This window comes from Ananas comosus, linkage group 5 (assembly GCF_001540865.1).
Source record: "Ananas comosus cultivar F153 linkage group 5, ASM154086v1, whole genome shotgun sequence".
In the NCBI taxonomy this organism is placed as follows: domain Eukaryota; kingdom Viridiplantae; phylum Streptophyta; class Magnoliopsida; order Poales; family Bromeliaceae; genus Ananas; species Ananas comosus.
The window spans coordinates 1,003,269-1,026,888 of record NC_033625.1 but is presented as its reverse complement, the minus strand read 5'-3'; the positions used below and the strand labels follow the sequence as shown (position 1 = coordinate 1,026,888).

General features: G+C 39.2%; 3 protein-coding genes and 1 long non-coding RNA gene across 12 annotated transcripts; 2 read left to right on the top strand and 2 right to left on the bottom strand.

The window, feature by feature from the left end:
* Positions 5,877–9,861, top strand: LOC109710603 ((S)-coclaurine N-methyltransferase-like). Its single transcript, XM_020233317.1, is given in 9 exon segments — positions 5,877–6,152; positions 6,155–6,172; positions 6,796–6,904; positions 7,344–7,568; positions 8,485–8,584; positions 8,663–8,773; positions 8,948–9,031; positions 9,193–9,251; positions 9,572–9,861. Coding segments are annotated over 9 exon segments (1,071 nt in total). The 5' UTR covers positions 5,877–5,980; the 3' UTR covers positions 9,765–9,861.
* Positions 9,813–14,979, bottom strand: LOC109710600 (U-box domain-containing protein 34). Of its 3 annotated transcripts, XM_020233308.1 has the most exons (10): positions 14,809–14,979; positions 14,602–14,723; positions 14,391–14,506; positions 13,573–13,694; positions 13,243–13,487; positions 12,915–13,094; positions 12,389–12,817; positions 11,124–11,873; positions 10,828–11,030; positions 9,813–9,950 (listed from the first exon to the last, which is right to left on the bottom strand). In XM_020233308.1, the coding sequence occupies exons 2-9, from the start codon at positions 14,695–14,697 to the stop codon at positions 10,836–10,838; spliced, it is 2,133 nt and encodes a 710-aa protein (XP_020088897.1). In that variant the 5' UTR covers positions 14,698–14,723; positions 14,809–14,979; the 3' UTR covers positions 9,813–9,950; positions 10,828–10,835. The 3 variants fall into 3 exon arrangements, with proteins under 3 accessions (XP_020088897.1, XP_020088896.1, XP_020088898.1); XM_020233307.1 differs by lacking the exon at positions 9,813–9,950 and having other exon boundaries at positions 10,509–11,030; XM_020233309.1 differs by lacking the exon at positions 9,813–9,950 and having other exon boundaries at positions 10,509–11,030; positions 12,993–13,094.
* On the bottom strand, positions 16,904–19,491 carry LOC109710606. Of its 4 annotated transcripts, none has more exons than XR_002216399.1 (5): positions 19,349–19,491; positions 18,284–19,125; positions 18,124–18,180; positions 17,708–18,045; positions 16,904–17,483 (listed from the first exon to the last, which is right to left on the bottom strand). It is a non-coding gene; the product is annotated as an uncharacterized LOC109710606 (long non-coding RNA). The 4 variants fall into 4 exon arrangements; XR_002216398.1 differs by having other exon boundaries at positions 18,308–19,125; XR_002216400.1 differs by having other exon boundaries at positions 18,333–19,125.
* LOC109710601 (U-box domain-containing protein 35-like) lies at positions 17,208–21,532 on the top strand. Of its 4 annotated transcripts, none has more exons than XM_020233313.1 (9): positions 17,208–17,347; positions 17,457–17,563; positions 17,734–17,855; positions 18,005–18,205; positions 18,752–19,061; positions 19,192–19,296; positions 19,372–19,788; positions 19,933–20,683; positions 21,260–21,532. In XM_020233313.1, exons 2-8 carry the CDS (start codon positions 17,516–17,518, stop codon positions 20,647–20,649), a joined length of 1,920 nt encoding a protein of 639 aa, XP_020088902.1. In that variant the 5' UTR covers positions 17,208–17,347; positions 17,457–17,515; the 3' UTR covers positions 20,650–20,683; positions 21,260–21,532. The 4 variants fall into 4 exon arrangements, with proteins under 4 accessions (XP_020088902.1, XP_020088901.1, XP_020088900.1 ...); XM_020233312.1 differs by having other exon boundaries at positions 17,231–17,343; positions 19,195–19,296; XM_020233314.1 differs by having other exon boundaries at positions 17,329–17,347; positions 17,481–17,563.

The following is a 23,620-nucleotide window of genomic DNA, read 5'->3' as shown; positions in this document are numbered from 1 at the left end:
CACCAACAATACATGGAATAATCCTTTGCTTTCGTGTTCGAGATAGGGACAAAATTTAGGTTGAGAGACAAAAAGAGCCAAAATTAGCTATAAAAAGAACTGCCGTAGTTTAACTCCTATCATAATTTTTTTTTAATTAAAGTATATTCATATTATAATAATATTATACCCAGTTATTATCTTGGATATATTCAAAATTTTAAAATAATCAGTTAATTGAACTGCAAACTTTTGTTAATGCAAAGAAAAAATATATTATTCTTATAAAACACTGAAGTGTTGACAAATTTATATATTACTTTTCATTTGAGTATTGGATTAATCAAAAACTCCATATCATGGATGTTGACAACATTATAAGAGGCATGCATCAATACTTTTTCATGTTGTTTTCTCGGCAAAGTATCACTTGTAGTTTTTTTTTTTGTGCGATTAGAAAATATGAAATTAACTTTCACTATTTATAATATTATAGTATACTATGCATTATTTAGTAAAATGGCATATTTTACTAATGAAGGTGCAACTTAAAGATCGAAATGACATAAATGATCGAAATGTTTTGAGTATTCTTCTTAACTAACAAATGCTACACATATTATGAGTAAATTAAAAGATATATTGAATAATATCTTCATTCATACAAATAGTATTTTTTTTCCGTCTCTTCCTTTTGTACTTTGAATTGTTTTGCTTCTTTTTGTTTGTCATCATCATTTTTTCATCTGGAGCCTAATTGCCTCACCAACGACGGATAGCGTGCTACACTTTTCTTTCTGAAAAAAAAAGAAAAAAAGAAAAAAAGAGAAGGTGTCTTAATGAAATAGAAGTGCTAATTGGGGAACCTACTGATGTGCAGGGGGTTTATTGCAATGTAGCCGAACAGGAGAAGAGAGAGTGACATGCATTTATTATGGAGGAGAAACCGCATTGGTCATTAACGCTCTTACATCACGGCGTGTCTCCGACACGTGGGCTCCACAAGTGTGGGACCCAGGTCATAGGAAAAGCCACATCTAAGAACAAATAAGATGGGTCCCACTTTGTCGCATGGATCGCGTGCCCCCTTGTTCTTTTTTCTTTTTTTTCTTTTTTTTTCTTTTTTTTTTTTTTTTTTTTTGGCTTCTCCATTTGTATTTTCCAAGTGGGAATTAAATAGGAACGCAGATCGCGTGTGCACCTTTTGCTTTTCCATTTGTATTTTCCAAGTGGAAATTAAGTGTGTATAATTAAATTACTTTTCTCCTGCATCAATCCTTGTCTCGTGTGCATCTGCTATGCTTACGTGGCCATTAATAATTTTTTAAAAATTAATTTATAGGTGTTTCGACTAACATAATAAATAACAAATATATTTATATAAAGTTTAATTTTTATATATTCTTCTTACAAAATTTTTAATATTTTTAAATATATTTCTATCGTTAGAAAAATTTAGTTAATTATAGATTCAATATTTAACCATAGTTAATTTTTGATATTTTTACCCATCTTATATTATACTATTATAATTTTTGGAAGAATATATTTGTGATTGCAAAATTAAAAATATAAATAGTTTTCTAACAATAATAAATCAAATTGACATATAGAACTTTTATAATAACAACATATAAAAATTAATCTTTATATAAATATTTTTGTCATTCACTATATTTACAGGGATCTGCATGAAATTAACTCTGTTTTTAAACTCTTAATTTGTTAGGGTGCGTGGCTTTAAATGTGTTCACGTATAACTCATATTTTATGGCTTCTTTGAAATGATCCGGCGAAAAGTCTCTACTTTCTAATTTTTCGATTCTTAGTTTTTCCAAAAATCGATATGATATGTGTGCTCAATTGTTTAGAGTAAAAATTTTTTATTGTCACAGTTTTTCTATATTAATATAACAACAAAAATTTCTAGAACAATACATTTCGCTATAAAATTATTATATATTCTGGATAAAATTTTTGTCATTTTATACAACACAATAAGAATAATTTGGTCGCCTCACAAATTCGCAGAGGAGTACGCCAAATACGCCCAATACCCATGAAGAGGAGTTCGCCAAGGAGATCCATTATCACCACTCCTGTTCCTCATGGTGGCGGAGTGCTTGGCCAGAATGACCAATGAGGCCACTTCTAATAACCTCTTCATGGGTATTGGGCCATCTGACGAAAGCAAAACTATCCTCACACAATTCGTAGACGATACCTTCTTCTTCTTGGAGGCTAGGAAAAAATATATGCGAAATCTCAGCTTGATGTGGCGTCTTTTTGAGTGGGCTTCGGGGATGAAAATTAATAGCGGGAAGACAGAACTCTACTACCTTGGACAGGTTGAGGGCAAAGCGGAAAGGCTCGCGCAGTTGCTCGACTGTAGAGTGGGTACTCTTCCTACCACTTACCTAGGCTTCCCTCTTTTCCTTAGACCCCCAACTAAGGAGGCATGGAGAGGGATCATTCAGAAATTGCGGAATAGAATTGATGGATGGCAAGCCAAGCTTCTATCACGAGGGGGTAGACTCATCTTGGTCAACGCCGTTCTTACCAATCTACCGCTGTACTTTCTTTCGGTGTTCAAGATGCCCAAATGGGTAATCAAGAGTATTGAAGCCTTACGTAGAGACTTTTTCTGGAAGGGTAATAGAAGTTCCGTTGGCAAGGGATGTTTAGTGGCATGGAAGAATGTCTGTTTGAGCAAAATCGCAGGCGGGCTTGGTATTCTGGATGTCGATATCATGAATCGGGCTCTCCTGGTCAAATGGTGGTGGAGATTTCACACGGTTCCACACCTGCAGTGGGTCAAGATTATCCGAGCTTTATATTACCAAAGAAGACGTCCTCTTCGGGAAGGAAAATGTTTTAGACCCTTCTCGAATTGGTGGAAAGGAGTCCTAACCACCAATGCTATCTTCAATTGGGGAGTATCTTATAAGTTGGGCAATGGGAGCTCTATAGACTTTTGGTCTAATCGATGGTGCGGGGAATCAGCTCTGAAAACGTCTTTTCCGGAGATATACGCGATGACGAATCGTAAACCCCTCTTGGTTGGGGATTGCTTCGATAGTGAGGACTGGAGATGGGATAGAATTCTGGGCGATGAGTTCGCTTCTACAACAGGGCTGGCAGCCAACCTGTTGGCGCTCAAGAATGAGATTGGTATGTATAAAGTTGTGCAGAGACCGGATAGGCTATGGTGGAGATGGAGTGCCAAAGGCGATTTTTCGGTCAAATCGGCCTACAACATGTTGAGCGACAGGGGAACAAGGGACGGACGAGCTATCAAGATTTGGAGACTCCGAATACCTCTAAAGGTCAAAGTATTTTGCTGGCTTGTCCTAAAAAAAAGGCATCTCACAGCTGATAACCTTGTAAAGAGATAGTGGACTGGCGACACACTTTGTGTACTATGCAGTGCCCATGAGGAGTCGGTGGACCATCTGTTTACTCATTGTGTTTTTACGAAGTTCATCATGGTCATGGGGGTGGAGGGCGTGCAGGGGGGTGAGCTAGGTGACGACGTGTATCATGTCTGGGATAGGTGGGCGACCAGGAAAGGACGATATAACAAGAGCAACAGCCTTCCGGAATTGGTTGCTTGCTGGTGGACCATTTAGAAGGTCAGAAATGATCTGATTTTTCGAAACATCCTACCGGATCCGACTCTGGCTGTACAGAGGATAAAGCAGCTGTTACTTTCATGGGAAATCCTCCTTCGACGGCAGTAGACCACGTGGACCTTAGCAGGGTTTTTTTTTTTTTTTTTTTTTTTTTTTTNGCTACCTATTCTCAAAAAAAACAAAAAAAGCGGTGTTTAGTTATTCAGAAAAATATGAAAATAATTTGAAATGTATTGTATTTTGTGTAATTGTTACAATAAAGAAATTTTTTGTTTTAGCTAGGATGGGAGAAAGTCTTTACTGTCAAATGATTTCACATAAAAGTTAATAAAAAAAAATCAAATTAAATATCCTACATGTATAAAAATTTAAAAATATTAAAAAATAATATTATTTTAATATAAAATTATCATGTTGCTCATGTTGAAAGTCGTTACTGCATATCGCACGTAACATAATACGATTAATGTAGGATTTATTTATATATACTACATGTTATAACCGTTATAATAGGAGTCTAATTTTTAGGTCGGGCCTTAAAAAAAAGAAAAAGAAAAAAGAGAGATTTAGGGAGATGATGAGTTGATGACGTCCGATTAACTAAGTAATTAACTACGGCGGAAAAGCGAAGTAAATCACTGCTACTTAGTCTAGAATCTTCCAGTTGCATGTGATTGTTCCTGCCATCTCATGCTCTTTCATATCTATGGCAGATCTTTCTTTTGATTTTCGTCATCTTAGCTGTTTCACCTTGACGGATAAATTTAAATTTCTTAATGAACAAAGCAAATAACAAGTTAATTTTTTTCTTAAAAAAAAATCTACTCACAATCAAGTGGACGTTATTGTGAAAGATCTCTTCACAACTTGCTTATGTAATTTAACCACAACTTGCTTATGCAATTTAACCAGCGATACAATAGAAATATAATTTTTATTTTTGAAAAGAGCTTTGTATCACAAGCTTTGCCACCAAGATTCTGAAAAATGTTTTATGTATAATTTTCGTAAGAGCGTAAGTTTTACATTTCTGTATCTAAAGATTAATAAATTTTTTGATAAAAGTAATAAATTAATAAGATAAGTGGAGAACTATAAACTACAAGAAATTTAGGGATACACTTCAAGTGACACTTATTTAATTAAAAACTTCTAACGGTTTCTACCGGTGGAGTTAACATTCTACACACAACATGTTGGATTATTTTAATCTTTTAAAAATTGGACGTCGGGAATATCCGTGGACCTAGTCCACCAGATCAGTAATGGACCGGCCCTTTAAACACTCCTCTCTCCCATCTTCACCTTACATTCGAGTCCACGTCGATAATTTATATTTTTTGTATAACGAGAAGAGATTTTTTAAGCGGTCCATGGCTGAGTTGGTACACTCGGTTCAGATCTTATAATCCCAATGGTCGGATGATCCGGAAAGTTTTTAAATCGAACGAACGAGGGACATTGGTTATTAATTTATTATGCACGAAGAATTGCTGAGGCTCATAATTATCTCGCATGCATGTAATAATACAAAATTACATGCACGGTAGCTAAATCCGGTCCACGCATATAGTGGTAGACCCAGTCCACGAGAAGAAAACAAAACTCTTATTCGATTAATTTGTGCGACATGGGCTTTTTTTGCAAAAAGCTCCCTTATAATTTTTTTTTTTAAATTGGCCCTGTCAAAAATTTATTTGCAAAAATGGTCCTGCCCCCGCCACGCAAGCGCCATGTCAGCGCCACGCGGGCGGCGCTGGGCCAGATGGTTAAGTTGAACACGGTGAACCATTCACCGTGTTCAATACAAAGTTTTTGTATTGAACACGGTGAATGATTCACCGTGTCCAATACAAAATAGTTAAGATCAAAATATTTGTATTAGACACGGTGAATCATTCACCGTGTCCAATACAAATAATTGGACACGGTGAATCATTCACCGTGTCTAATACAAATATCTCCAACTTACTCATTATTGGGGTATTTATATTGGACACGGTGAACCATTCACCGTGTTCAATACAAAAATTTTGTATTGAACACGGTGAATGGTTCACTGTGTTCAACTTAAACACCTGAGCCCGCCCTGCCTGCGTGACGCTGACGTGACGCTGGCGTGGCAGCGGCAGGGCCATTTTTACAAATAATTTTTGGATGGGGTTATTTTTGCAAATAAAATTTATCAGGGGGCTATTTGCAAAAAAAGCCCGTGCGACATCAAACGCGGCTCACAAACAGCTGAAGCAAGAGATAGAGAGAGAGAGAGAGAGAGAGAGAGAGAGAGAGAGAACACGAAGCTTCGTCGGAGGAGGACGACGAAGACGAAGAAGAAGGGGGAGGAGGGGTAGGGTTTTGCGGTGGCGACAATGGTGGTGGAGGGGTTGCTGCGGCCGCCGTACGAGGCGGCGGTGCGGTTGTCGTTGGCGGCGCTGGAGCGGCGGCTTCTCCCCGACGCGGTGGTGCGGCGCCTCACGCGGCTTCTCCTCGCAGCGCGCCTCCGCCTCGGCTACCTCCCCACCGCCGATCTCCAACTCGCCCATCCCTCCTCTTCAAGCAGTGTGAGCTCACTCCACCCCTCTTCGATTCCCCTCATTCTCAAGCCATTTTGTCGATTCCCTGATCCCTAGTTTCTGTGTACGTGAATTGGATGCGTAATCTCGGAGAAGAAGCGGTAATGTGACCGAGTACGAAGCGAATTAGATCATATACGATTCTAATCTAGAGTTTGCCCTCTGTTTGGATACCATCTGGAACAGCCAATTAACCTAAAAAAAGCTTAATTTGTCCCGGAACTGTGTTTCGGTGTTTCTATATTCAACTACTTCTATTCGTCTTTATGGTCAAGGCACATTTAGTAGAGAGTTTGGCAAATAGAATATTCGTGGTAGAGGTATGATTTTGAGGACGAAAGCAAAAGCTTCAATTTGGTGCTTTTGATTTTGCTGCTGTGAGACTGAAAAAAAATATGATGTTTCTTTTAATAATATTTTTTTTTTAAAAAAAATACTTCGTCAAACGACCCCAGTACACCCTACATCATGGCAAAATAGATTGTTAGTTTTATTTTCAAGATTTCAGCTAAGTAAGCCATACAAATTTGTTGTCCAACAACTTTTTCTATCTAACTTGATTGTTGAAATATCAGATTTGTGATTATACTTTCCATGCATTGCTTTTGCAGCTCTTGAAGAGATGCCTATAGCTGTGGAAACTGATAAAGCCAAATCCCAGCATTATGAGTTACCTACATCATTTTTTAAGCTTGTGCTTGGGAAGAATCTCAAATACAGGTTCGCATTTGTGTTAGTTACTGTAAATCATGAACTTCTAGGTTGTGTTCAAATGTTGAGAGAAAAAAAAAAAAAACCATTTCTTGTGCAGGACATCAATTATAGGGCCTGTTGACACCTAAATTTGACTTTAGATGCTCAATCACTTTATGGGAATCACTGCTGCAAAACCTATTATGCCGCATAGACCTTTTCTAAGATATTATAGTGTAGAAGATAATTTTAGTTTGACAATTTTAGATTATATAACTTATATGGACTTATCCATTTCTTATGACTTGTCTGTGTGAAGATTTTGAATAAGACATCCTATTATCAATTGAAGTCTTGCTAGCTTAAATTGTGCACCTTATTGCTAAAGTTTTGGCTCTTTACTTTTAACTTTTTGTACCATTGGTTCCTCAATATATAGTTGTTGATAGTATATCTACTCTTCTAGTTGCTGTTACTTTCAAAACAACTCAAGCACATTAGAGGATGCTGAGGATGCAATGTTGGAGCTGTATTGCGAGAGAGCGCAACTTAGAGATGGTCAAACAATTCTTGATGTTGGATGTGGCTGGGGTTCCCTTTCTTTGTACATCGCAAAGAAATATAGGAATTGCACCATTACTGGGATATGCAATTCGATAACACAAAAAGCTTTTATAGAGGAGCGGTGTAGGTAAGTTAATTGCTTAGTCTTCTTTATACAGAATAGAACCCATCCTTCTGCGAGATTTTTATAAATGCACACTTATGATTATATAGGAATATACTTGTACATTCAGGGACGAAGCTAGGATTCAATCTTGAGGGTGGCCAAAATATATTTAAATAGAAACTTTAGTAATAAATAATTAACATAATTTTTTCTAATTAAAAATTTTTTATTAAAAAAATTATTAATTAAATAAATAATGTAAAAGTATGAACTTTATTTTTCTTTATTTTCAGATGTTTAACTTCTAATTATTTTATTTATATTATTACATTAAAATAACTTAAAAATTTTACTAAATCTAACAGTATTTTTTTAGTTTTTTAGTAAATAAAATTAGCATAGCTATTAAATTTAGTACAATTCTTGATTTAGTCAAATAAAAGAGCTCACCTAAGATAAATAAAAGTTTTAAAAAATTATTAAATAAAATTTTTAGAGTAGAGAAATATATTACGAAAGACTCTATAAGCAAGAAGCTTTTAATATATTTTCACCCATAAAAAAAGTATACCGATTAGGAGAAAGAGAGAGAGAGAGTTATGTTGGCACCATACTATTAAGTCAATATTGAAAAACTAGAGGGGCCAAAGCTATCCATGGTCCACCAAAAAAAAAAACTTTGAAGGACCATTAAGCAAATATTGAAAAGTTGAGGGGGGGCTATGGCCACCTTGGGCCTCCACATAGTTTCGTCCCTGTGTACATTTATTAAAGTTAGTCATATATGTGTTTAGTTGTACATTTATTCTGTATAATCGGACTGAAGAATTATTGGATAGTGCAAACCTTCTTTCGTATAATTCATAGCTAAAACATAGTTAAGTGGATCTATAAGTGTTGCAAGTCAGTTGTTATGCTCAGCAAATTCCTCTCACAGGGAGCATCAGCTGTCCAATGTTGAGATTATTGTTGCAGATATTAGCAAATTCCAAATGGAGGCTACTTTTGATCGAATCTTATCCATAGAGATGTTTGAGGCATGTGATTATTTCAGGGCTTCATCTAAAGTTTTCATTGTCAACTATATAGTGTTTGAGCATGAAATTTTACTGCAGCACATGAAGAATTATAAGGAGCTTCTTAAGAAGATATCAATGTGGATGAAGGAGGATAGCCTGCTATTTGTTCATTACTTCTGCCACAAAACATTTGCTTACCACTTCGAGGTATGTTGATATACATTTACTAGTGATGTTGTTTAACTATCCTTGCTCATGTATCACAGCTTCAAGTAGTTATTCTGGACAAAGATGAAGACGCTGATTCCAAAATTACTTCTTCATTGTACTCCTCTCATCTTCTACCCCATGATTCATTTATGATCTTAAAATTTCATTTAGGACAAAAATGAAGATGACTGGATTACTAGATACTTCTTCACTGGAGGGACAATGCTATCGGCAAGCCTCCTCCTCTATTTTCAGGTTAGATGGTCTACCATCAACGAAGTCATTTTTTTTTTATATAGATTTTTCAGTGTAAACAGTGAGTTCCAACGAACATTTTGGCCATAAATTAAATGTACTACAACTGTCAAGTTTACATATTCTTATGTGCTCTTTTAATGGTCGATTTGATTGTGTAGGATGATGTTACTGTAGTCAACCATTGGCTTGTGAATGGAACTCATTATGCGAGAACAAGGTATGTCAATAATCTAACCTAGCACATATGTGATAGTTTATTCATAATGCACGTGTATTCAGGAAGAACCTTCGATGAATATTGTTTGGCAAGGGAGATCGAAAAATTGGGGGAAACAAAATTTCTTTTCTCTTTTTAAGGTAACCGACGGGAATTAGGAAAACCTCAGAAAATAAAGGCTGCAGTAAAGAAAATCCCTGCCTGCCTCTGATATATGATGAGAGGCAACTAGAAGAGTTGTCAATTTGTCATACAGCATCCCCTTCATTACTTGTCAGTTTCACATCAACAACTAACTGAAATGATTCCACTTCGCGCAGTGAGGAATGGCTTAAACGGATGGATCAGAACATCACGTCCGTAAGGCCGATATTCGAGTCCACATACGGGAAGGAATCAGCCACCAAGTGGATTGCATATTGGCGAACATTCTTTATCTCCGTTGCAGAGCTCTTCCGATACAATAATGGTGACGAATGGATGGTTGCTCTTTACTTATTTAAGAAAAAATAAAATTAAGCTCCCTGCCAGTAGTGCTTTTTTCATTGTAATATACCAGCTGAAGTTGAGGGGAAAACTCAGTCTTACTAAATCGAGCATTTGTTCTTTCGGTTACTCGTCGCATTGTTTTTTCGTGCTTAATTGCATGTTTGAGCAAGGAGAAAGTGGAATTCAAAACAAGCGACTGTTCGATCCAACCTGCAACAACGCTCTTGTTCTCAGAAATTATGGTGCAAACCTCTTCATCAACATGAAAAACCCTGTACTCAGAAATCAAAATGTTTACCAGTGCAAACGGCAAATTTTTTTTTATAAATAATCCTATTAATTTTTATAATTGTAAAAATAATTTTTTTAAAAAATAATTATAAAATAGATCTCTAAATGCGGTGAATGATTCACCGCATTCATAACTTCTGTTTAGGAGTAGAAAAAGAATAAAAGCAGTGAACTATTCGCCACTTTTACCATCGCAGAAATGTAGAAAGAAGTGAAAAAAAGAAAAAAAGCGGTAAATAATTCATCACTTTTATTAAAAAGCGGTGAACCATTCACGGTTTTTATAGAACCATATTTATAAATAAAAATTTAACAGATTTATTTTTAGAATAAAATTTTAGACGAAGACTATTGCACTCAAAAACCCGCAAACGGCACACAAAGGTTTCAAGGAGTTTTAGGAAACCCAAGAGACACAGCCTAATCGAGGTCTCGAGACACTCCTTATTGTGAGGAGTAGAAAGAAAAAGAAGGTTCTTAAAAAGTCTTATTATCTTCATTATTGATATTTTACTAAGCCTTAATTTCATCCGCGAACATTTAACAAACCAAACGAGCTAAATTCTCCAAGAACTCAGGTTTGCTTGCTCTATTAATTAAGTTATTTAAGTTAAAACCTGCTGTACATGCTCCATTTCCTAGGTAAATTATCGTCACTAACCTACCAATTTCTCTCCCTCTTCTTTTTTTTCCCTTATAAAGAATGTTTTCTATCTATGTACCCTATTTTCGATTCAGACTCAGAACCCTAGTCTTTCATCAAAATATTACAACTATATACAGCATTGATAGATACCTCCCGTCTCACGAGTTCAGAAAAGCTGCTCGCGCCTTCCATTCTTGTATCGCTGATCGCAAAGCATGGTTCGGCATAATGGAGGAATGAGAAAGCCTATGTTTAGTAACAGGAGATATCATATGTTTCTCAAGCCATGCTTTTATTGCTCTATACTCGTATGTGTACCCATCTGCCGCAATGTACGGATCATCCATTATCTCCTGCATCGAAGCAACAAACAAAGACTTAAACATCAAAAGGAGGAAAGAGCTAAGGAGCCGATGAATGTCGTGAGAAATGTATAAAAATCATACCTTCAATATAGGGCAGTAGTAGTGGCTAGGGGCATAATCAATAGATTTTCTCAACTTAAAGCAAACATTCGACATGTAGAAAAGTTCTTCGAGCTCGGGTAAAACCTCTGATTCGAGATCTGGCCTATCCCTGCACCTTAGCCTCGAACATTTTAACGCAAGTCTCGCTAACTTCTCCGCTTCAACAACTGGCCAATCTGTTAAAGATTTATCGAGAACATCAAGAAAGGTACCTCCTTTAATCGCGTTCTCCACACTCACCACCAACCCATTTGGATGCTTAGCGGTAAGAATTTGTAGAGCTATAATTCCCAAGGCATACAAATCCGACTTGGGTCTGATTGTTCCGGTTCGCTGGTATTCAGGATCCATATAATATAGTGTACCAGCAAGAATGGTCTCCTTGTATTCTGTGAGACCATCAGGCACAACATCCGAAACAAGCTTCGCCAAACCAACGTCTCCAATCTTACTCACATAATTTCGGTCCAGCAAAATGTTCCCTGGTTTTAGGTCACGATGAACGATAGGCTCGGGCTTAGTGCCATGTAAGAACGCGAGCCCACAAGCCACTTCAAAGATGATTCGAAACCGAACATTCCAAGGAAGCGGCTCCTTACCCTTATTATAGAATAGTTGATCTTCTAAACTGCCATTCTCCATGTATTCATACACAAGGCAACCATTTTCAGGACAGAAACCAAGCAATAAAAGCATGTGGGGATGACGAAGTTGGCTAAGAATCTCAACCTGTATAGCATTCATGAGACTAGATGTTATACAGTCATTTGGCTCAAAATAAAAGAAAGGCATATTTTTTGTTCTAAGCTTTTTTGCTGTATCAGATTTTAGCAACCACTACTTGGCAAAACAAAGGGATTTTTATGACAAATTGAGGTAGACACAAGAAAGAAATTGATTACTGCAGCTGTTTGTGGGATTTTTATAAGGTGAAATATTTCTTTTTTGACGCCAGTACACCTCTTTAAAGTTATACCAATAGTCAAAATTGAATAATGTCTGTCGAAATTTCTATATATTCTGTCTACTAACAGAAAATATTCCCTGAAGTTACAGAATATTCTGTCAGAAAAAGTTACCTTAAATTCTGACCACGAGGTACCGAAATTAGAACCAATGAAAGGTTAGATAATTAAAAAATTTAAAACTTCAGGTAGCAATCTCAAAATGTGCTAAAGCTCAGGTAGCCATCTCAAATGTGCTATAGTTCAGGTGGAGCTTCTACCCTTTAAATTCAAATTTACCTCTCTCAAGAATTCTTCTTTCTTGTCACCAGAATCCTGTCGAAGAACCTTGACAGCTACTGCAGTGTGATCCAGGGAGCACTTGTACACATCACCATAACTTCCTTCACCAATCTTCTTTGTGTCGGAGAAGTTATCAGTCGCAACCTCTATTTCATTCCTCGAGTACCTTCTACACCTTCTTTCACTAGACAAAAATGCTTCCACAACTCTTGACTTCTCCGAGGAGACTCGATTTGCAGCAATTTCTGCCTTATGCCTATCTAGAACCTCCTTTGCGAGTAATTCTTTTGCTTGCTCTACTTCTTTCATTGCTTTCAAATGTTTAGCCTTCTCTTCTGCAACTACCTTATTCAACATTTTTTCTCTTTCTAGTGCATCTTTCACCTTCTCAGCCTCTCCAGAACATTCAGCAGAAAGCAAATGAATCTGAAAGGCCATAGAGTATGCATTAGAAGATGCAGCAATATATATTAAAAAAAAAAAGAACATATGAAGCCTCAAGGTCTTTCGAAGAATATTTGACTTCTCTGTCTTGGAAGGAAAGTATGTCCTCGCGTGCAAAGCAACTAGGACAAAACAAACGGTATCCGAGTATTACAACCTTCTTCTTAGCATGTATCAGATCGTCACATGCTCGGTTGTACATTGCAAGTGTATTCTGCAACTCTATCCTCAGTTTTACTGCTTCGACTGGAGCTTCATTCTGTGGGATACAATTCACATTAATTTGGTGTCAGATAATCTTGAAGAGAATCATAAAGGAAAAGATGTTGCGAACCTCTTTTATTGAGGAACAAAACAAAAGGAGATGCCTGATTTTTCCTTATTTGCCTTACAAAGCTAGTGCTTACCGAGCTCTTTTCATGAAGATCTCCATTGTGTGGGATCATTAATGCATTTTCTGAACCTTGACCGGCATCAATTGAAGCACTTCCATCACTAGAAAATTTTGGGTATGAACTAGCTTCTACTAGCGCCGGTTTTTGCAGCGTCTCACTATCTTGAGAACCATATAAAGATTGCTTATCAAAGATTAATTTTTTTTGACTTGCAACAAATGCCTTATGACTTATTTTTTGTATTTGCATATTGTTCCCTGCATTACGAATGTTTCCCCACAGAAACATTAGTATCAAGAAATGGAAGAGACAGGAGGTAAGGCAGCAATTTTTAAACTTTACCACCAACAAAGGGGTCATTGGCAAATTTCATGGAAAGATGCCGTTTCGACACAGCAAATATGTTGCAAGAACATGGCGCAGACTTCAAGAGCACAGTGGCCACATCTGGGCGCTTAAATATCCTGAGAAGATGATGAGGGTATAAATTATCACCTCAGTAATGCAGATAATATGCTTCAGAAAGTACCTTGAAAGATTTTAGTGTATATCCCATGCATATGTATGTATCTTGAATATGTACAAAACTTTAGTTGAGGATTTTAAAAAGATAAAGGATCCCAAAAGGAATTTAATGGCAATGCAGAGTTAAATGCCTTAGATTACGAGAATCTCAGTGGAACTTTAGGCGAAAAGGGCTGTAAATGATGGAAACAGATACTTCTTATTAAAGCAAAGAATTTGTGTTGCTAAATATCTTAAATGATGAAGAGCAGAAAACTAGCCATAGTAGCAAGCCCTCACTATCAAATAAGGAACGAAAATGCATTAAGCCCTTATTATCAAACAAATTCCTCATAATTCAACAACTTTTCTATGTCCTTTCCACTCAATTTCTTTCTTTCTTTTTTTTGAAAGGGCCTTTCCATTCAATCATCTCGTTAAAAGATTACTTAACCCAATCATCTCACCCTTCCGAAATTATAACAACAACAACTACAACTGTAATTCAGCAGAGCAATATTTCTAATAATTGAAGTAAAAATTAGGAAAATCAAGTTAATTGTCACAGATCAATTGCGCCGCAGAGGAAGAAGTAAAAATTAGGAAAATCAAGTTAATTGTCACAGATCTATTGTGCCGCAGAGGAAGACACGCACCTTCTGATCCAACGCATGGAGGAGGCGCCCAACACCAAATTCCTGATACCACACTCGGATACATACCTCAACAGAGCGACAGCAGGGCTCTCCCCTTCCAATACTAAAGTCTCAACCTAAGAAACACCATAACCAAATCATCACTACAATGAACTCCCAATTAGTGGAAAGAGAGGGGAAACTAAACTAAACAAATTAGGGTTTTGCTCACGTTTCTTCGGCCGCAGAGCCTCTTAAAGGTGGAGAACACCTGCTGCGACTTGGATTTCACGTCTTGGACGTACATCTCCACCACCTCCCTCTCCATCCGCTCGATCGGGATGCGATACCCCGCTGCGAGATAGGATCAAAGCAAGTGATTAGGGTTTCGAGATCAGGGAGGAGGAGGAAGGGGGGAGAAGAGAGATGGGGTGTTTACACGGGGAGGGGATGGAGGTGACGACGGGGATGACGTGGATGAGGAGGACGCGGTCGGCGTGGGGAAGGAGGTGCTCCGCAGCCCCACCGTCGCCTCCGCCGCGCCGCCGCCGGAGACGGAGGCCATGGCGTTGGGAAGCGTAAAGGGTTTGGTTTTGTTTTCTATAGGGGGAACGAGGAAATGATCCGAAAGGAGAGTTAAATAATATATATATAGGTGGAAAACTGCACAGTAACTCCCTCATCTATTTGAGCTTCTGAACCGAACCCTCAAGAAAAAAAATTTCCTTCCATTTGGCCCTCTTGTATTAGAAAAATTATATCTCTCCGTTACGAACCTCATATACGCTCCAAAATACAATAATAGTAAAAGACTTAATAATACCCAGACATATTATAGAGTTCTACTAATATTATTGAATGACCGTGATCTAAGATATAGAAAAATAATTGTATTTTTTTATATTAACACATCTAAAGTATTTAATTATTTTAATTAATTAAGAAAATTTATTACATATAATAATATTTTCACCAGCTTTAACTATATTAAACATTTTTTCAACTAAATCTTATTTAGTAATGCCTACTAATAATATCAGTTTTAATAAGCCTCTAAATTAATTTTAAAAATAATTAATTTAAATATAAAAATTAGAAAAAAAAATGAAGACTCTCTTTCAAGAGTCATTATAGTTGAGGGGCTTCGGTACAAATTTCATCTCGTATAATTGACTCGTTAACAAGTTGCGGAAGCTTCTGCTGCCGTCCACCAGAAAAGACGCGGAAGTAACAGACAGAGCGGGCTTTTCTACAGTAACTCCATTGACGCCATTGACTACTCTCTGCTCACGTGGCATTAACCTATTGGCTGTTCGAATTAACCATTATTCAACTCCGCTGACGAATAAAAAATAGCCACGTGGTCAGGCCCTAATGATCTAACGGATGTAACAATGAACTGAACGTGATCCGAATATAATTTTTTCGTTGAACATTTTAATTGTACTAGAAGTTGCTAAGTTTATTACACTACTTAAAAAACAGGATTGAAATTGTGTTTTAAGGATGAAATAATTATTATGAGCTACAAGCGGTTAGAAAATTTTATTTAACATGAGATTGGGTTATTCGTAAAAATAAATTAGAAGTTTACATGAGATTGGATTATTCGTAAAAATAAATTGGGAGTTTACGTAGGTTTATTTAAATTTTTTTCTAAGTTGCAACAAGTTATGCGCATCTCTCCAACAAAAATATGCATTTGCACTCTTATTTGGTTCGGATCCAAATCATGCATTACCGGATTGGATCTCAAATACCATGAGATCCATTAGTATTATACCCAAGGAATCTGCAATTTGAAAGCATGTGTTCACTTGTGAGACTAGGTGGTTTCATTGACTCTTGACCCATTACAGAGATTCCATCAAATGATTACCCAAATTTATAATCAAATACTTTTTTAATAGGGGAAAGTCATAGAGTGATTCCCTGTAAATGTATATACAACAATAATTAATTAATTAATTATTCTTCATCAAACAACTAATATTTTATTATTATATGCGTAAAAAAGGACATCGTTTGGTTCACACTATTTAATAGCCAAAATGGGTTGTCGTGCTAGAAGACAAAAATATATATAACAACTTTTCAACTTCTCCTGTTAAGAGCTATGCTATCAAAACATAGCTGGAGCAAAATATATTTTTCTATTTTTAGGTAGGACATAGAAATTAAATCGTACTGAAATTAATGCGATCCACAATATGATATCTTTCACGATGACAAACAAAATATTTTTAAATCATACTTTTTTTTTTTTTCTGCAATTCCAAATGGAGCAAAGTAGCTGTTAGTATGGGTTAGGCCGACTCAAACTCGAGTTCGAACCACCAGGTTATCTGATCAAAACCTGGACTCGGGCCACAATTTCCCCCGTGCGAGCGTCCGCATGGTAAGAGGATTGTAATGATTTGAACTAGTCATCAAATTCCTCCGTTTTAGGCGCCATTGACATGTGGGCTTAGAGAAACCGTAGGAAGAGGAGGTGGATGGAAAAGAAAAGGACTCACAAGAGAAAAATCGTATACTAAGCCAGGAGGTAAAATGGAGATCAATTTACTTAATATATCAATCTGACAAATACATTGAAGAAGAGAATAAGGAAGAGGAGAAAGAGAGATTTCTGTGTCTCCTCTTTCTCTTCCCCTTCCTCCTCTTCTTCTTCTTCTTCTTCTTCATTTGGTGCTTTCTCCGTGATTATTTGGTCGCATTTACACGGTGGCGACCGAAATGCAACTCTCCGCGCTATCCTTCTCCTCGGCAAGCTCGGACTACAGCAGCTGCAGCAGCAGTAGCGGCGGCGGTGGTGGCGGCGGCGGCGGCAATGTTGAGGCGATCTTGACGGTGGTGGCGATCGACAGAGACAAGAACAGCCAGCAGGCGGTGAGATGGACAGTCGACCACCTCCTCGTCAAGATGGAGAGGCTCGTCCTCGTCCACGTTCGGAGCCAAAACAACTCCCTCAATAGTAGGTATCCTCTCTCATCTTTTGTTATAATTCTCGTGCTTTATACACGAATGGTGGAAGCATCGCCTAGGATTGTACTCATCATCATAGATTTTATTGGTCCTCTGCTATAGATGGTTATGCGACAGTTGAAGCAGGTCCTGAGCCAACCAAAGAAGAAGTGGAAGCAGAGATGACACAGTTATTTCTTCCCTACAGGGGCTTTTGTGCGCGGAAAGGGGTAAGCATTGTTTTTCTGATGCACAGAAGCATAAAATTTTGGAAGCATAGACGTAGATATACAAATGCGAATATATATATAACATAGGCTACCGCACGTCAAATGGTTGTAGAACATCGACCGTAATTATGAAGTTATACTTACACAAATTTCTGGCGGAAACCTTTCAGATGCAGATGAAGGAGGTGGTTTTGGAAGATGTTGACATCTCAAAAGCACTAGCGGATTACATCACCACCCACCACATCCATAATATCGTTGTCGGCGCTTCAAATAGGAATGCCCTCACAAGGTATCTTCACATCGCAACCGACAATTTACCACAATGGTTTACGAGCAAAGTAGAAGCGAAAATCGCGATATCTGTAGGAGATTTCCTGTAATTGAGCCTCTTCATTGCTTGGAAATGCTTATGCAATAATAGGGTCTTTCTCTTCGCAGAAAATTCAGGAATCCTGATGTACCAACATGCTTGATGAAATCTGCACCAGAGTATTGTGCAGTTTATGTGATATATAAAGGAAAGGCCATCACAGTTAGGGCTGCGAAAGGACCTGCACCTGCTAACGGTATCCCGCCAAGGCAATTTCCGGTCCCCGAAAGCCCACACCGGCTACCTGATCAAGGCGAGGGTTCTGTTAGGTATAAAAGCCGCATCAAGTATAGATAAATAGTTTGTAACAAAAAAAAAAAGAAGCAATCTCTTTTAACTTGATATACCAAGAATGAATTGAGAAAAGAGACCTAAATCATTATCGACAATCCGGACCTTTTCCAGTTTTGCAACTTCGAGCCAAATTTCTATTCGTATACCAAAATACCCCTAGCCGAGATCTTCAGATCTTCAATACATTGATTCGGATTTAAACAATACTACAAGATAAAGCATAATGTTTAGAGGAGCATAGAAACTGGGCATTTTGCAGTTGGTATTTCCTTGTTGACATCAAAAGTTGTATTATCGGCGAGGGATGGAAGCCCAGATGTGATAGTATTAAGATTAGAACTACTCAAAGATCCACCGAATGTTAACTTAAAGATGTATTACATTAAAGACCGAGATTTCAATTCCTTGTAAACTTCAATAGTTAATAATCAAAAGTAACTCTTGCTCAAGGGTGCTTCTATAATCTAATTCTTTTCGAATCAGAACCAGCAAAGATATCACTTTGTTTGCTTTTTTAACAGGAATCCATTCTCAAAGGGAAGCTGGAGAGGCCACATTCCGCCATCCCCACGATCCGATAGATCTCTTGAGGCATTTCATGGTCACATAAAGACCCCCTCGAGGGACCGGCCCCTCTCCACAGCTAAGACAGCGCCCAGCGATGCGTTGCTCGAGTACCTCGACTCCTCCGTGCGGCCACCGCGGTCCTCTTTTTCTCGCGACTCCTCAGACGAGATCGATTTGACAAAAAGCATGGATTTCCAGGCCATGGACTTTGGCCACTTAACAGATCCCTCATCAGCATCTCCGGAGAGCCCTAGTTCTGCCGGTGTAAGTACACAGAAGAAAACGCTTGTTTGGCACGGTCGGAGCTTCCCGCCATGCCGAATTAGCACTGCAAAGCAGAAATTTTATTGTTTAAAAAGAATAACAGCTACTTTTGTTGTTGTCTGCTCGGCAGCAGAGAGACATTGAGGCGGAAATGAAAAGGCTGAGGCTGGAGCTGAAACAAACGATGGAGATGTACAACACAGCTTGCAAAGAAGCAACCATAGCTAAACAGAAGGTGAGATCCAAATCGATATTGGCACGCGTTAATGTTCGATGAGAATTCTAACCACGTATATTAATTTGAATGCAGGCCAAAGAGCTGCAGGAAGAGGCCAGAAAGTTCGAGGAACGAAAGCACGCAGAAGAGGCGGCTCTCGCGCTCGTCGAGATGGAGAAAGCCAAATGCAGAGCTGCGATCGAGGCCGCGGAGGCCGCGCAGAGGATCGCAGAGCTCGAAGCGCAGAAGAGACTGAAGGCGGAGCGCAAGGCGAAGCGCGAGGCGGAGGAGAAGAAGAGAGCACTGGACGCGCTGGCTCACTCGGACGTCCGATACAGGAAGTACAGCATCGAGGAAATCAAAGCCGCCACCAGCTACTTCACCGAGTCGCTGAAGATCGGCGAAGGCGGATACGGGCCCGTGTACAGAGCTTGTTTGGATCACACCCCGGTCGCGATCAAGGTGCTTAGCCCGGATGCATCGCAGGGAAGGAAGCAGTTCCAGCAAGAGGTACGTACAACTAAAGTTAGTTACCATGATGCTGCTGATACCATATTAAATAATAATACGAAATAAACGTTATTTTCTGTATAAGAATTTAAATGAATAGGATAGAGAACGATGTTTGGATATTTTTATATTTAAAATATACAGGTGGAGGTGCTGAGCTGCATCCGGCACCCGAACATGGTGCTGCTGCTGGGGGCGTGCCCGGAGTACGGGTGCCTGGTGTACGAGTACATGGAGAACGGGAGCCTGGAGGACCGGCTGTTCCGGCGGGGGGGGACGGCGGCGATGCCGTGGGGGGTGCGGTTCAAGATCGCGGCGGAGGTGGCGACGGGGCTGCTGTTCCTGCACCAGACGAAGCCGGAGCCGCTGGTGCACCGGGACCTGAAGCCGGCGAACATCCTGCTGGACCGCAACTACGTGGCGAAGATCAGCGACGTGGGGCTGGCGCGGCTGGTGCCGGCGTCGGTGGCGGACGAGGTGACGCAGTACCGGATGACGTCGACGGCGGGGACGTTCTGCTACATCGACCCGGAGTACCAGCAGACGGGGATGCTGGGGACCAAGTCGGACGTGTACTCGCTGGGGATCCTGCTGCTGCAGATGGTGACGGCCAGGTCGCCCATGGGCCTCACGCACCACGTCGAGCGGGCCGTCGAGGAGGGCAAGATCGAGGAGGTGCTCGACCCGGCGCTCCAGGACTGGCCCGCCCAGGAGGCCCTCGACTTCGCCAGGCTCGCGCTCAGGTGCGCCGAGCTCAGGAGGAGGGACCGCCCCGACCTCGCCTCCGTCGTCCTGCCCGAGCTCAACCGCTTCAGGAATCTCGCCCTCGCGCACGACGCTGCCCTTCCCAGCTGCAGATAGATATACTTTCACTCGCTATTTTGCGTCGGTTACAGTTAAGCAATCCAAATTCTAAAATTCCTTTTGTTTTCCAAACAATTAATTCTTTTATCTCTAACAATAGAAAAATATTCGCAATTAAACTGGCTACAAATCCTACGACACGACGCGCTCATCCAAATACTTTCACTCTCTACTTATTTTATCAACCTTAATTTTTTTTTCTCGTACTAAAAATTAATTTAAGTTTTACTGAACTCTAAAACAAAAGGATTGTACACCTATTAGTGGGTGTACTATTAGCTCTTCCCAAAAAAATAAAAATAAAAAAAAAAAAGCCTTGCAGAGAAATTAGGACTCTCATTTTATACCCTTGCAAATATTATCTTTAGAATTAGGAGTTTAACTCCTCCGAAACTTGAATTCATGATCGTCACACCTTATCCAGACATCTTACTATTTAAACATCAGTGGTTCGGCTTTTACGTTCGCAATTTGTAGAATGAGGTTATTTTTTATGCTTGATCATCAACTCTGATTGTGTACTTTTAAAACTATTCGTGGATTATTTAAACTGGCGTGCGTCATTTACGTATCCCAAGTTTGTAACTGTTACAATCTTTGTGAACAGGAAGATGCGTTGAGTTATCGGAATGCTAGGCTAGCCTGGGATGTTGGCAGATGAAGGTTTGGGGTTCTGGAACAATTTTGGTTGTGGAGCAAAGTTAGTGAGTAGGAGAGGAAAAGAAGATCAAATTTGCGAGTATATTTGGCGCGACGTCTTTGCACCATAAGAATATCATTACAATACTAATCGTCGACTATGAATGAAGCAGGTAGCTTGCTACCTAATTCTCAAAAAGAAAAAAAAAAATACTAATCGTCGACTGTGTTTAGAATGACAGTTTGACTACTTGATATTTTCGTTTTCGTTCCTCAATAATCACAACTAACAAAAATTTTTAAAAAATCTCATAGTTCAAATAATTTTCTCGCGGAAAGCCAAGTCACGTATTAAGTTACATATATTATGCCTCTCTGCCCTGAAATATATATACTAAAAAAAAACTTAAAAGCCGTTGGGTTAAACGCATGCATCATATATATTTGCCAAACCACCCACCATTAAAGCGTAATAACTCCAAGTAGTACTAGGGTTGTTAGAGGATACGAATATTCCAAATTTTCGATTTCAAATGGGATGGATTTAAACGATATGAAACAAGAGGTTATTACAGTTATGTGTATAAAAATTTACGAATGTATATAATTTTATAGGCACCTGATCAGAATCTGAATCTAAACTAATTTTATATTATACAAAATAAAAAAATTAAATTTCTACTTGAAAATTTTATATTTGAGTCTGACTAGCTTTTTGAAAAATTATTGCCTAGCAATTGTGTATATTACATTTCTACCGCTTGCACAACGGCCCATTTGTGAGTTTTCTCTCTCAAGTAACCATATAATTAAGGAAGATAAATTGAGGATAGGTGCGATGTGAGTTATTGAATAAAATCTTTAAACAATAAAAGTAAAAAATAAAGTAAGAAAAACAATATTTATATGTATATAATATAAAAAAAGATTTATTAATCAGAAAACAAATATAACACCAATCCTCAATTTTCTAAAACTAGAGTGGCTTAACCCAAGCCCTCTTTTAAATCTCTCTCACAACAGAAGTTGTTGGTGTTATATTTGTTTTCTGATTAATAAATCTTTTNAAAAAATAAAGTAAGAAAAACAATATTTATATGTATATAATATAAAAAAAGATTTATTAATCAGAAAACAAATATAACACCAACAACTTCTGTTCTAAAACTAGAGTGGCTTAACCCAAGCCCTCTTTTAAATCTCTCTCACAACAGAACAAGTACCACCTCTATATATATATATATATATATAGATGCACTTCCTTAAGCACAATTGTTAAGCGTGCATCTCAATTAGAGAGAAGAGAAACCCATGCAATTTCCTCTTCCTCCATTTCTTCGTGAACATGTCAAAAGAAAGCCACAATCCCACAACCAGATTTAAGCTCCTTTTTTTTTTATTTTTTATTTTTAAGACCAGTCTCGAAAATTAAAGCAACTTAAAAAAACGCGCGATAATTGGAGAACTCAAGTAGCCAGCCCATCTATAGATCTATCCTGCGAGGAGCTTGACCAGTAGTAGTTGCCCCTGCTTTCTTCCGAAGCAGGCAACAGAGAGTGGCGAGCACGAGGACAGCTCCTCCGAGGAAGGGAGGCAGAACGTACTTGGTGGTGGCGGCGGGAAGGGTGATGGCAACGCGCAGCACGATCGACGCGGCGACGAGGGAGACGGCCACTGCCATCGTCGTCCTTTTCTGCACCCTCCTGTAGGCCCCGCTGCCCCTGTCGTCGTCGGCGTCGCAGATGGAGGAAACATAGAGGCCGATGCTGAGGAAAAGAGCGAGGCCGAGAAGGGTTATGTGGGCGTAGTAGAGTACGAGGAGGCGGCTCTCGACCGTGCCGCGCGCTGGGATGTTTATGAGGAGCACGGTGCACGCCCCGGTCAAGGTCAGACAGTCGCTCGGCTTCGGCCGCTCTTCGCTGTTGCCGGTACTACTGCTGCCTTCGAGAGCCCGCGCTGACGGCGGAGGCGGGATCAATTCGGTCCCGAAAACTGCGACGACCGATCTCTTGTCGACCTGCAGCTGCGCGGCGGCTGCTTCATTCGGCTGCGTCGGCGGATCCGGTGGGGAAGAAGACAGAGAGCGCCTGATCGCAGCGGATTTCTTCACACCGTCATCGAAGCGATCGGTGTACTTATCGGGGCAGCTACTGCCGCCGTGGGCCTCGAGAATCGGCGCTGGGAGCTGAGGCAAGCCTTTGGTCCTGACGGCGGCTTCTGGTCCGGGAGAATCGGTCGCCGCGGGTTTTGCCACTCGATCATCAGCATCATCATCATCACGGGAGAACGAGTACCTAGTGTTCTTAGGGCAGCTGTAGAAGATGCAGTA